The sequence below is a fragment of the Seriola aureovittata genome, chromosome 1, assembly GCF_021018895.1.
Source record: "Seriola aureovittata isolate HTS-2021-v1 ecotype China chromosome 1, ASM2101889v1, whole genome shotgun sequence".
Lineage (NCBI taxonomy): Eukaryota > Metazoa > Chordata > Actinopteri > Carangiformes > Carangidae > Seriola > Seriola aureovittata.
Window position 1 is genome coordinate 8,341,252 of NC_079364.1, and position 13,854 is coordinate 8,355,105.

Here is a 13,854-nt window from a genome sequence, read left to right on the forward strand (position 1 = left end):
CCGTCTTTTTCCAGTGATTATATAAACTGGGGAAAAAGTCAGACTCACTGGCTTGATGTGCAAGTGGAAGCTAAATGTTTTTTTAGTTTGCTGCACACAAAGAGAGAAAGATTAATGGCACTGGAAGCTTGGACAGCCTCCCTCGCCTCCCCCTCTTTCTCCATACTTTCCTCCTCTCTGATGTCGCTAGCAGGAAGTTGCTGAGCAGACATGTCACCCAGCAGAGTACAATTGAGTTTGTAATCTCTGACCCTGCAGTGGCAGAGAGTCTCTCGCTCTCTGTCTTTCTGGTTCTCCCTCTCCAGGAGAGATACTTTTAGTTATACTGCTGCTGGGTCAGGGCTTGGCTGGATAAAGATCTCTTCTCAGATGAACACACACAGGCATGTGTGACATAAAGCAATTGCATAGGCATGCCTGGGGAATGTTGGCAAAAACACACAAAATCGGCTTGGCATAATGACTGAAGCACTGCCTGCTCTCACATTTGGATTTGGATGGGAACAGGCATAAAGAAAAGTGATTAAACTGAGAGCATTTCCCGTTCCTGATAAAATCATAGCAGGGAAACACGGTCGCCCACTGGTTCTGAGCAAAGTACTTACTGACTACAACACACAACCTTCATTCATTTCCTCATTCCAAAACAGAAAACTGGCGCTGACACTGGCCTCATGAGGAGCCATTTTGGGGCATCAACAACAAACACCAGATGTGGAGATGGGAGATAAATGTCAAACATATTGATTCTATGCTTCATTAAAGCTGATTGTGTGTATGTGTGTGGGTGTGTGTGTGTGTGTGTGTGGGGGGGGGGGGGGGGGGGGGGGCTGTGGAAAGGCACTAAATAGATAAATAGATCACGACATTAAAATCAACAGTGGTCTTGTTTTATGCAAACATTGTTTAACACTGTCGGAGCCATTATTTCAAACACACACAAACCGAGAAGCTTCACGCTCCGGGACCTGAGAGTCGTCTGCAGAGACGTACTGACAGAACTGCAAACATACCAAACATAGTTAAACATGCTGCTACCACAAACTCATAGGATTTTAACGTTTGGGCTGTAAAGACTCCGTGAAGTCCATTGACTTAATTTGATTTAATTTGACTGATTCTCTTTATTACCCTCCCTCAGTACATTAAGTATCATTCAGAAGGTACTAGGGCGAGATGATGTGCAAAAAAAAAAAAAAAAGTCATATTCCAATTATTTCGGCAGATATTGAGATTGCGATTTCAGTTGGAACATTTCATTTTCACTGAAAAAATAAACAAACTCCTCAGAGACTAAATATTACTAGAAAAGGGTTAATGAACATCAAAGGAATAATTGTGGTGCAGGTATTTGTGAATAAGTTCTAGTTCTTTTTATTAAATACATTAAAAACCAGTTACATGTTTACTACAATTTTAGCCATAGCAGGTAATATTGAGTGATTGCTACCCTAAAGCATTAATACAATATAATTAACCCAGCTGAAAAATACATAATTTGTCCCAATGACTAAAAACCAACGAGTTTCTCTAATAAGAAAACAAACTATCTCTTCCTTTTTAGATAACTTTCACATTAGATTGTCTTATTTTCAATGCCGCCAGTTATAAATAAAAAGAAGTGGTTGCCTCAGAAGGTTTCATATATTGTCATTCCTATTCTGTTACAGTCAATACGATTAGTCAACACTAACATTACGAGTCCCCTGCAGGCTTTTCTGTTTATGTGCTAAAGGACTGTACTGGAGTAATGACTACATAATGACTATGACTTAAGCAACATTTTTCCAGTTCAAAAAAATAATAAACTGTCTCAGAATTAAATCATAGGTCTGGTTTAGAAGAGCAATAAAGCATCAGATCATTTTTAAAGAGAAAGGAAGACTTTGAACCTGTTTAGCATTCAGGCAAACACACAGCTCGGCATTTAGTTACCTCCCTTTGATTCTGACTTATTTTCATCAACACTGCTGTCTTTCACACCATCAAAGGAAGCTGTCTGGAATGTCTCTCGTGTTGCCTTTATCGTTGTTCCAAGTGCCTGTGATCAGCATTCGGAGAGAAGGAACAACTCCTATTATACGAGCAGATTAAAATGGAGGAGAAGTAGAGATAATAAAGGGGGCTTAACTGTCAGTTTCCCCGGCAGCAGAAACTGTGTGACATTCGATGAAGTGGTCCGAGGACAGCAGTGAAATTCTAAACAGTGCAGCAGGCCATTTGAAGTCTGGCAGATGGTTCTATGTATTTTTCATGCTGTTGAAAACCTGTGACTGAGGTTTGGTTGGTTGTCATCCAGTGCCTGGGGACCCTGGGCTGAAAGCATTCTACACACCACTGCAGAATCACATGATGTCTGACCTCTCTGCCATGGCAAACTGCCCAGCAAGGAAAAGGGAGGAAGGGGAGGAATGTGAGTGTGTTAGTGTGTGACTGAGGTTGTGCAGAAAGAGAGAGAGAGAGAGAGAGAGAGAGAGAGAGAGAGAGAGAGAGAGAGAGAGAGAGAGAGAGAGAGAGAGAGAGAGAGAGAGAGAGAGAGAGAGAGAGATGAGCAATTGCACGTACGCGCACGCGTCTGTTCACATAAACCAAATTGTCCACGACCACATACAACTTCACAGTCCTGACCTGTAAAGCATACCGTTAGAGGGAAAGTGTGGAAAATGTGAAGATGGAATGACGGAGGGGGAGGGGTGCAGGAAGAGAGGGGGGCAGCCACTGCTAAGGATTCACACAATGTTACAGAAAAAGAGGGGGGGGGGGAGAAAAAAAATAGCATTGCTTGACTTCCCTTCCTTTGGAATGCATCCAATGTATCCTGTGAGAGTGTGTGTGTGTGTGTGTGTGTGTGTGTGTGTGTGTGTGTGGCATGCTGGCAGGAAGGCTTTCAGCATATAAATATCACATTACCACACAAGGAAACGCAGGCATCAGTCCGAGCTTCCAGCTGGCCTAACAAGCACAGGAGCTCCACTCTGGAGGTCAAAGGGAGAGCTTGCACAAATGGAATTCCACAGAAACCGGCACTTCTTTTAACAGATAAGTGGCTCGGCTTGCAGCTATGTGATGTGGTGTAAGCCTATGGTTTCAGTTATCTAACATGTTGGTGCGCATACATCTACTGAGCTGCGGTCTATATATATATATTTTGTGCCAGAATGGAATTAAATATACAGTTTCAAAAATAGGCTTCAAGCTATAATGAAAACAACTTAAAGGCTTGGTTTATTAACTGGACGTTGAAAACAAAAACAATTACAGTATAGGCCAATGAACAATTAAATAACAGAAAAGACAGACACAGCGCAACAGTTACGAATGATTTGAATAGCGATATGATTTTCTAAGCAGTATGATATGGATTGTGAAAGCAACATTTACCTGATTTGTTGTTTTTGTTTTAATAAAGGAAACGCTCTATTCAAGCTAGACAAAGATTGTGTTAATAAACTGTTTCAGCTCAGTGTAAAAATTTTAAGAGGATTCTTTCACAATTGTGTTGATTGTTGTGTGATTACACAAATAACTGAACAAATCCCTCTTCAACTGTTTCAAACTAGTGTTTGTCAGGGGTCAATTGCAAGCACACTTCGTTTATATATAGAGTTTATAGAAAGTTCACTTTCCCATTCACTTGAATCACATATTAGATTAAATTAAATGTTAACAGAAACTCATCACTTCTAAAATTGGCTATTCTTTGACCAGAGGAGATACCATTGCGACACACTAGCAGCTGTGCTCTGATAAGTGATTATTGGTTGCATGTTGGTTTTGTTACAGATCAATACTTAATTTTCACAAAAACACAATTAGAAGACTGACGTTAACTTTATAATCCAATCATATTTTAAGACCTGCCGAAATTGTATTTAAGACATTTTTGTTCTTAAATTCATATTATTGGATTTTAGATCTTTTCAGGACCTGCGGAAACCTGATATATACAGATGATACCGTTTCAAACGACACATATATGCAGATGACACAGTTAACTATATGAATACAATAGTTGAATGCCAAAAGATGTCACTTAACATTACAAATACAAAACTACCGTTTAGTATTTCGCCATCTTCATACACAAGACTACATGTAAGAGTCAGAGGTTTTTAAAAATGAGACATTAATGGAGCATCCTATATGTCTTCTTCTCTTTCTTCTTCTCATCTTAACGACAGTTTTATTGCTCTGTTGTTGTGTGTCCTATTAACTTAAACAAAAGACCTTGTCTGAATTATTTCTAACTGCTATTGCATCGCTATTCGTGCCAGTGGTTTTTAAGCCTTAATATGACTGTTCACAGCAGATATTTTGACCTGTCATAGCAAGAAAAGCACAGGTGTTACTAATAACTGCTTTACTCAAGTGTCCCAGTAAACCTTGACAGTGTGATGGCGATCCAGCATACACAACGCCACAAACTGAAGCAGCTAAATGGAACTCAGCCATCATTCATCATTATTTATTCATGTGGTTTTTCTATTTTGACATGTCAAAATTTCTTCTGGTCTGTTGCAAATGTCTCTTTTGTTTTCATTTTGTGAAATAAAACTGAATTGGTGTTCATTTGGCTTATGATTGGACCATGACTTAATGACTAAGGAGAAATGTGGAACTTGAATCTACACCAGTTGGGAAACCACCGCTATAAACCATCCAGTACAAGCCATGTCTCAAATATGTGTCTATCTGAAATACATACAGGACGTGCCAGGGGACCTGCTGTATGTCAGTCTTCAACAGACCCCAGGTTAATAAAATACGCTTATCTGGGAAACATGAGATACCACAGATGATATTACTGTTCAAAAACCTCTGTGAATTATGAAACTTCCAGAGTGTATTACTGTGTCAACATTTCATCATCAGGAAATTCAGGGGGCTCTTTGATTAGATAATGTATAGATAAATCACACACACACACACAAACAAAGCTCACTTTGCCCTCTTGCCCTCATAGTCATTTCATATAAATCAATACAGCTCTGAACAGTCACTGGTTTTGCTCTTGGCATGCCTGTCAAATAGATTAGACCTCTCTGACTTATATTCACAGAGACATGTAGCTCTGCAGCTGGTAATATGGTCTCTGGAACAGAGTAAGAAATCAGACCCTTATAAAGAGTGTGGATTGATCCAGTCGTCAATTTTTAAACCACAGGAGTAAGTTGATGGTGCGATTCGAGCTCTGTATGGGGTCTGATGTGGCTTTGCTTGAGCTGTGAACGAGTACGAGGACTGAGAAGACTGAGAATGGGTCTGTGCATGTGTTGATAAATGCTGAATTCAAAATACAGCAGTGCTGTTTGACTTTATTTTATGCACAATTTTAAAATTTTGCACAGCTGAGTGTCATTTGCAAGTGTAAAGTAAACCATCTGCAGCATATCGACCACCCATAAACCTGCTCAGTTTGGCTGGAGCTCTCTGCTGATCCTTTTTAATTACCTCACTTTGCCTCTTAAAGCAAAAACATTCCAGTTTTCAATCTGTAATGTACGTAGATTCTTCCCAACACCCCCGCCTGCCCTCCACAGTATGCAGGTCAGGCGTACATCTCCACCCATTGCTGCTGAGTGAGCACTGGGGGGTAGGAGTGCAGAGAGAGACCGCACAGATCATAATGGCTGGCCAATTATCAGTAGTAAGGGGTGGGGTGGGGAGACTGGTGAGTTGGGAGGAGTGAGAGATTATGGGGAGAATGGATCAATACACCAGTCAGTTTCTAATGAGGGAAAGAATTGGTCCAAGTCAAGCAGATGGAAATCCTGCTCTGCCCGGGGTGGTCTTCCTGCACTATCTGTCAGCAGGCTATCAGGTTTTGGTGCTGCTTTGTACAATAGCACCCCAACAGGGGCATGACTGCTATCACACTGGATCAGTGATACTCAAGTATTTACAATATTTACAGCGTTTTTTGTTTTTTTTTTTTGGGGGGGGGGGGGTTGTTGTTGTTGTTTTGCGTTCATAGTCTTTCTCACATGCTATCCTGATCTACCCACATTCCACTTTCTCTAAATATTTCATACATCACTAGGGGCAGATTTAGAAGAGCCTGAAGAATAATGGCTGTCTGTCCTTCACCACCCCCCTTTTAACCACCCACAGCTGCCAGCACAGGACAGTAAATCCTACGCCTCACCCACTCGCCCAGCCCAGCAGCTCAGCTGTGTGCTACTATGCACTAGCACAACATGCACTCCTCTACTAAAATGCTAGGAAGGGGGCTTAAACGGCTAAATGCTGAACGGCTAATAGTCTCTGCTTTTCACTAAAATGGTGGAATAAGCACCAACCAACTGTTCAGCACCAACATTACATTTGGTACTGGTTGTTGTTCTCTGGTTGCTCCACTATTTTCTACATCTGCCTTTCTTCCTTTTTTCTGAGGGGCCTTGTGTGGGGTGGGGGTGTTATTTATGGCTGCTCTGTGCAAGTGGACACACACACACACACACACACACACACACACACACACACACACACACACACACACACACACACACACACACACACACACACACACACACACACACACCCTTTCACAGGATGAAAGGGCAGTCACACTGCCTGCAAACATGATTTTACAGCCCTGGGTGGAATGAGTGGTGGAGGAGACAATGAGGACAGGGTACAAAAGGGGAAAGCCCTTAAATTTACAGGTCCCAGCAGTCAGAATGCAAACCATGCAGCAGCAGCACACATTTTTAAAGATGATTTTTATATTTATTTATTTTTTACACCAAATACAGAGCTGCTCAGAAATAAGACAAGTGTCTTTATGCTGGGACACACATATGCTAAAACGTGTGAGCTGAGATACACGGAGACACAAGCACTATATCCTTAGAGAGGATCATTGCTTTTTCTGTGGCTGTTATTTTTAATTGGTACAGAGGACTGTGCAGTTTCCAAATGTGATCTGTTTCGGTATCTCATCAAAGATAGCATACAAGCGTGTGTCTACATGTGTATGAGGGCTTCTAGCTGCTCAGGGTTAGGGCATGTTTGTACATTGTGTAGCACTTTACACATTTCTCTAGTTTCACTATCGACCCACAAATATATACGAGTGTGTTTTCGTGTGAAAACTACAGAGTAAGGAATGTAGATGTTTATACACAACACAGAAATAACGAGAAATAACTGCCACCTTATCAACTGAGGGTTTGTATTTGTTTAGAGATTTCACTCTAACGTGGGAAAAGCAGAGTAAATGTTTTTAATAATAACTAAGTTATTTGTAGAGAATCTAGACCCTATTATTCAAAATGTAAATGCCTCGAAATTAAACATGTTCATAGTTGAGTTGTTGTTTTCAAAGCCTGACATTACTTGAATAGTAATTAAGGCTGCAGCTAACAACATTCCTCGTGTTGTCTTATTGGCAAGCTTATGATTAATGGATAAAATAGTAGAGTATAAAATGTCAGAAAACAGTGAAAGTGCCCATCACAATTTCCCAGAGCGCCAAATGACATCTTTAAATTTCTTGTTTCAGCCCAAAAGTCAATTTAGTGTCAATGAATGATAAAATAAAAACAGGTATTATTCACATTTGAAATGCTGGAAGCTGTGGACGCTAAAATAATGACTTCAACAATTAAATGACTATCATGATATCTGGAAATTCATTTTCTGGAGCGACTAATAAACTTGTTTCAGTTCTAATAATAACAAACATATAGCAAAAAGATGTGGCCAGTGGACTTCAGACAGAGGAGTCATTCCCAAAGCCAGAGGCAAAACTGCCAGGATGAGGATGGCAATGTAATTAAATTTAAATGTGTTCCACTGACAGTGGATGGGAGAGCAACTCTGCATGGACATGATGACTAAATGTGGAGTGGGGTATATTTTCCAGTTTTTACTTTGTAAAACTGCAACTAATTAAAGTAATTTGGGTGTAAAAGCTCAAGTAAACAGTTTATGAAAACAAAAAGGCAGCGCTGACCATGCTGCCAATGGAGCAGCTCCACGCTTTGCCACATCAGATACTCACAGTCTAACCAAAGTCCTCGTAACACTATGGTTGAGGGTGAATTTAACTTTAGTGTCCATGGAAGACATAAACTGAAGATCATAGAAAGCGGCAGTACACTCTGTTGCTCTATTCATAATCAGATGGTTCTTTTTGCTGCTCATGTCTTCTGTAGCTGTAAGGCTAAATTAGCCCTTTTTTCCATGAATATAAAAGGCTGATGCCAATGTAATGTGTGTATATCAGCACTGACTTTGGTGGAAGCTCACTGGTATGATACAAAAGGGCTTTGATGTGTGGTGGATGCTGCCTCCAGTGGGACATACTTTAAGCTGGCAGGGGCTTGCTGGTGAAAAGGTGCAGTCTGACCTCTGCTGGTAAGAGATGATATTGCAGGATTTCTTTTCACAAATGGCAGAAACTGCATGGTCATCTGAGTGAAGTACAGTATCTCCTTGTACAATGTCCAAGAAATAAAAGAGAAAAAGTGTAATAAAATTATGATCATCCTACTACTTGTTGCATGCGCCAGACGGAGTAGCAGGACGTCCTTGTAGCTATAGTCCGCTCAGGACTCAAGGACTGTGGAGACTGTGTAATAATACATAGCGTTTTTACTGAATCCTTTTTCATTCATCTATTTATTTATCTATCATTTGACTCTATGCACTAAACTTCAGCGTAGTTGCCATGGGCAGAAAGACAGAAAAAACCAAGAGGAAGAGGAGGATGGGAATTGTAAGACTTCAAGTAGTAAAACAACAACAGTCTACCAAGTCAACAAAAACCAAACCACACGTTTTTTTTGCAACTACCCTCTGCTGCCTTCACAAAGCAACCACCAGAAAATAAACTCCTCCAAAGCATGTGTGGTAAAAAAATGAACTTTACAATGCATCACAGTGGTTTTTGTGTGGATTCAAATCACACTTTCATTCAGGTCTTTCTATCCACCAAACACTGCAGTTGTAGTTCCATAATTTTTCTGACCTGTTCTCTGAACTGCTCCTGAGATAGGCAGTCGGTCATGTTGACGCAGCCCAACAGGCAGCCGGTGGGGTAGTCTTTAGGAAACCTGGGCTCTGCACACAAAACAAGAGCAATCAAAGATCCAACAACAACAAAACAAAGTACAGGCATCATACTCGATTTTGTGGCTGTGGTTTGTGCACTTCAGATAAAGCAGCTAGAAACAAATCACTTCTCGTATTCACAGTCTTTCTACTGATTTGCTGTGTATAGTATGTGTACCTCTTTTGTAGATGTGGCGGTACATGGCTTCCACCTCAGCAATCTCCTGAGGGGTGGGCTTCTTGGCTGCAGCAGCAATCCAAAGACGACCTCGGTGTGATGTGTACCAAGTTCTCCCCTCTACCCTACACACAGACACAGACACAGACACAGAGACAGACACAGACACAGACACAGACACAGACACAGACATAAAATGCAATGTTACCTCTTAGCACTGCGATTTTGTTCAAAGCCTCAAAACTCATTCTGGATTGTGTTTGCTCCTTACCTCTTGATGCCTTTGACCAGCAGTGAGGCCCATGGTTGGTGCATGCTGAGGCACAGGCCTCCGTCAGCCATCTCTTGCAGCTCTTTGTCTTGGAGCCGCAGCCTGTTACGTTCTTCTCCTCCCTTGTCCTCTGCCAAACTCCTTCGCTGCGCCGTGTTTCTCCTGTAGCTTTCGCCGCCTCCAACATTCACAAACTGCAAAGTGTATTCAATATGATCATTATCATTAATAGAATCAGTGCGAATACCATCTGCACGATTTTCATGATGGGGAAAAAAGGACCTACCTCTGGTGCAGACTGAACTATGTTGGGGTTGACCAGGTCTCCGAGGCTCTGCTTTCCACTTTGTTTTTCAGAATACACTGGTGATTTTGACATAGTGTCATTGTTCATAGCCTTGAGGGTCTCATCCAGCCTGTAAATCATTGCAAACATTTCAAAAGGAGAAGGCGTTTATCATGACTACACAACACATATCTGCCCTTGCAGCCTCGATTCAAGTGGCGTCGGATAATCTTACTTGTTGTAGTACTCGTTGAGGTTGCTTCCCTCCTCGACCACTTGTCTACCAGCAAAGTCCAACGTGATCTTCCTGTCCTTGCGAGAGGCATGGCGAAGTTCCCTAAGCTCCTCCTCCTTCTTCTTCAGCTTTTCTCGCTCTCCGGGTGACAGCCACTGGTTGGACTCAGTTGCAAAGTAATCTGACTCATCATCCAGAACTTGTGTTCTCTTGACACTGGCGTTGAAGAGGACAGTAAGCAAAGAGTAAACAGTAAACGTTAACATGAAATGTCACTGTTGCCTTCTACAGTTATTGAAATGTTAAAGTGCTGACATTGCGCAGCTATCCATTCTAGAGAAGCTGTGTGTTTCATGATACCTGTTCCTGTCATACTCCAGCAGTTTGTCTTTGTGCTGGAGAGCCTTCTCTAAGCCCGCCTTCATCTTGGCCTCATGGTGTGGGAGATAATCTCTGTCTCCAGAGTCTGTCACCACAATAAGAGCACATTTATGGCATTAACCTTTGTCATTATTTCATAGATTGTAGTATAATAATAATAATACTGGCTAGTTTTGACTCTCACCTCCCATAAGCTTCTTTCTTAGTTTCTGACTTTTGTTGGAGTCTCTTTGCAGGATCTCCTGCTCCTCTTTTGTGCAGACCTGAATCAGTAAAGGGAAAAAAAAAAAAACAGTGAGTACAGAATACTGAATTAGAAAATGACTGTCACCATCACAAGTAGATTAAAATATAAAAAATGGATTCTAGACACCCAAAACTTACGTACCAGCTTTCCACAGAAAAGGCAGGGTCCTGAGCCCTCTTGCTCACACACAATGCGACCACAGGTGATGCAGTTGTTGATAAGTTTGTGCTTTTGAGCAAGGCACTCACAGGCATATCGACCAGGGAGTAAGACAGCAAGCCTGTCCTGTCCCTCTTTAGCATAGAGACGGACAAACTTACTTTTCTTCTTTGTTGAAGAACCACTACTGTTTTCTTGGGCCTTAGAAAGTAGTAAAGGAAGTAAGGAAACATGGTGACAGGAATAAAACAGATGAGGAAAATTAGCACAACAAGAAAAATGTAAGTAAAGTAGGTAAGTAGGTGATAAGAGAGCATATGTTTGTATACTCACCCTCATCAAATCAATGGGGGTTTTGACTGCCTCTGGCTCAGGTTCTGTTTGGCTCACAGTCATTACCTCCTGTTTGTTACGGCCCTTACGTTTAGTCTTCTTCTGGGTATCTTTAGTCAGGTCTTGTGAGTCTAAGAAAAGCAGGCAAATTACCTTCGACAAATATTGTAGATAAATGTTGGTGTTTCAGTTAATTACACTTACATTCATAAAGACATTTAAACATTAGAATTAGTAGTTATTTACATTGCTTAATTATGTGCAAGTACCTTGCATAGCAGTTTCATCTGAGGCTTTTAATGGCTGGGAAGAATTTAATGTACAGGGTAAATCAAGATATATTGAATGGCAGACACCAGGTGTTTATTGCTCTACCTGCTGATGAAACAGATTCTTTGAGAAGGAAAAGACTTGAGGTATCTGTGGCCTGTCTTTGAGTCTTCTTCCATCTGCTGAGGAGCTCGTCTGTAAACTGCCTTTTTAACCCATCCGTGCCCTGCAGGAGGTCTCCCATGTACTCCTCGATCTCCTCAGCTGTTTCAATGGATAGAATGTATCTAGACAGCAGAGTGACACAATAACCATTTAATTTAATGACATTTCTTATCAAAGCAGGTGTTGTAAGGCAAAAAAAAATGCTTTCTAATTCCATTATCGTCTTTATGTCTATGCGGCAAAGCAAAGGGTGTGAATACTTATGTCAATGTGACATTTCAAATTCTCCTTTTAAATAAATTTGCACAAATATCTGAAATTCTATTTTCGCTTTGTCAGTATGAGGTAAAGTGTAGATTGATGAAGAACAAAAACATGCAACTATGCAACTTAACAGAATATGAAATAAGTGAAGGGGGTGTGAATACTTTCCAGCTGCACTGTACATACTTAGGTAGCATTTTCAATGCAGTATTTGTACTTGTAATGGTATATTTTTACAGCGTGGTATTACTACTTTTAGTAAATTAAAGGATCTGAGTACTTCTTCCACCATCCAGGAAGTGTCATCTCGAAAACAGGAATTTAATTGAGTTTGATGGGTTGGGGAATAAATATGTAAAACACCTGTCAGACTGTGTACCCTCTGCTGTAACAGCTGGAATTACAACCTTACTTAGCTGTATTTGAGGATATCAGTAAATTAAACGCACACATATAACGATAATTATACTAGTTTGATTACATTTTGATACACAGACATTTCATTCAATCATACCTAAAGCCATTACATCACAGTACTGCATAACCAAGTTAGCTTCTTTAACGTTAGCTTGTTGAGCGGGCGGTGTCAGATTTAACTAGCGTTAACATTTCTTACGTGACGATGTCTTCACACGCCTCCAACCCAAACTTGTGGTGTAACTGGTCCACACACCAGTGCAGCAAAGCGTCCGACATTTTACCGTCTAAAACACTTTAAACCCCCGAGCTGAAACCAAAACTCAAACCATCACACGAACGTGTTTCCAGTCGGCGGGATAACAGTGTCGCACACACATACGTGGCAGCTTAATATCCCGTCCTGAAGAAAATTCTGCTGTGGGTGAAAGGGGTTCCTCCCAACTCTTCAAGCAAGCAACCAAACATCAAACAAACAGACAAAGTTAAACTGTTATTTTTCCTATTAATATATATATTAATACTAGTTTGAGTTGTTAAGTATTCGGGATCCTTAACGTTCCTCAGTGTCCATTTCTCTTACAGTTATATGCAAAAGTTGGGGCACCCCTGGGTTTATTTTATTTATTTATTTAAATTTTTCTACTTCTTTTCACTTCAAAAATCAACAAAATGTGTAATTTGCCCGTCTCTGTGCAAATTACTTATTTTGTTGATGAACACTTGCTTATTTGGTAAATATTATTTTGGGGGTTGTGTGGAAGTCATGGGCAAAAGTAGCACATACAGGATATCATTGTCATGCAGTCAGTCACGAGGCTGGTTTCTACAAAGGGACAACATGATCAAAAGGAGTCCTCAAAATCCACCGTGAACTTTTCAACTCAAGCTGAAGTTTTTTGGAAAGGTCCCCTGAGCTGAACATCAAATCTGTAGGTATTGAAGAGGTTATACATGCAAGACAACCTAAACCTACAGACCTAGACACCCTAAAATAAGAAGTGGGTGACGATTCCTAATGCTCCCAGATGTCTTGGCATATGATCCTATAAACTAAACTATGTTTGTGTCTTTTACTGCCTTTGCTTCTCGTGGGATCTGCATGCCCCTTCAATTTCCAGTGACTGAGGGGCATATTTTTGTTTTCAACTAAAGCACAGTGGCTGACGGTATTATTCTGGATTCAGCTGTTGATTACTCTAGACGTTATGGTCTGTGTCGCTGTAATTGGATGTGCTTAATAAATTCATTCACTAGGTGGCAGTTTTGTAATGCTGTGAAATACAGAACCTTAGAGCATCTGCTCGTGTCAAATCATGATGCTTTCCACTAGATGCTGATACATAGTGAGAGCCAGTGGTGAAATGTAAACACGCTTACTCAAGTATGGAATAGTATAAAATAGCTGAAATTACTCCACCTCCACTATGCTACATTAAATTGCTACTGACACATTAATGGACCCTTAATAATAATCTAATAAAGTAATATATAACATTATTATAAATTCTACTAAAAGTTTTGATAACCTGGTTAGTAATAAAAGCTGCAAACGTTATTTATAAGATTCTATTTATGAGCTTTAAAGACT

At 40.6% G+C, this 13,854-nt stretch overlaps 1 protein-coding gene across 1 annotated transcript in view; it reads right to left on the reverse strand.

Moving 5' to 3' along the window:
- The window catches only part of trip4 (thyroid hormone receptor interactor 4), a 68,327-nt gene extending 55,697 nt beyond the window's left edge, over positions 1-12,630 (reverse strand). The window contains exons 1-11 of the mRNA XM_056378145.1: positions 12,463-12,630; positions 11,523-11,704; positions 11,148-11,278; positions 10,797-11,015; positions 10,593-10,671; positions 10,388-10,493; positions 10,028-10,243; positions 9,793-9,922; positions 9,507-9,700; positions 9,236-9,360; positions 8,975-9,066 (exon numbers count right to left, since the gene is read on the reverse strand). Coding sequence (XP_056234120.1) covers positions 8,975-9,066; positions 9,236-9,360; positions 9,507-9,700; positions 9,793-9,922; positions 10,028-10,243; positions 10,388-10,493; positions 10,593-10,671; positions 10,797-11,015; positions 11,148-11,278; positions 11,523-11,704; positions 12,463-12,542 — 1,554 coding nt within the window. The 5' untranslated portion in view covers positions 12,543-12,630. The remainder of the gene's footprint in view (positions 1-8,974; positions 9,067-9,235; positions 9,361-9,506; positions 9,701-9,792; positions 9,923-10,027; positions 10,244-10,387; positions 10,494-10,592; positions 10,672-10,796; positions 11,016-11,147; positions 11,279-11,522; positions 11,705-12,462) is intronic.
- Positions 12,631-13,854: the final 1,224 nt, after the last annotated feature.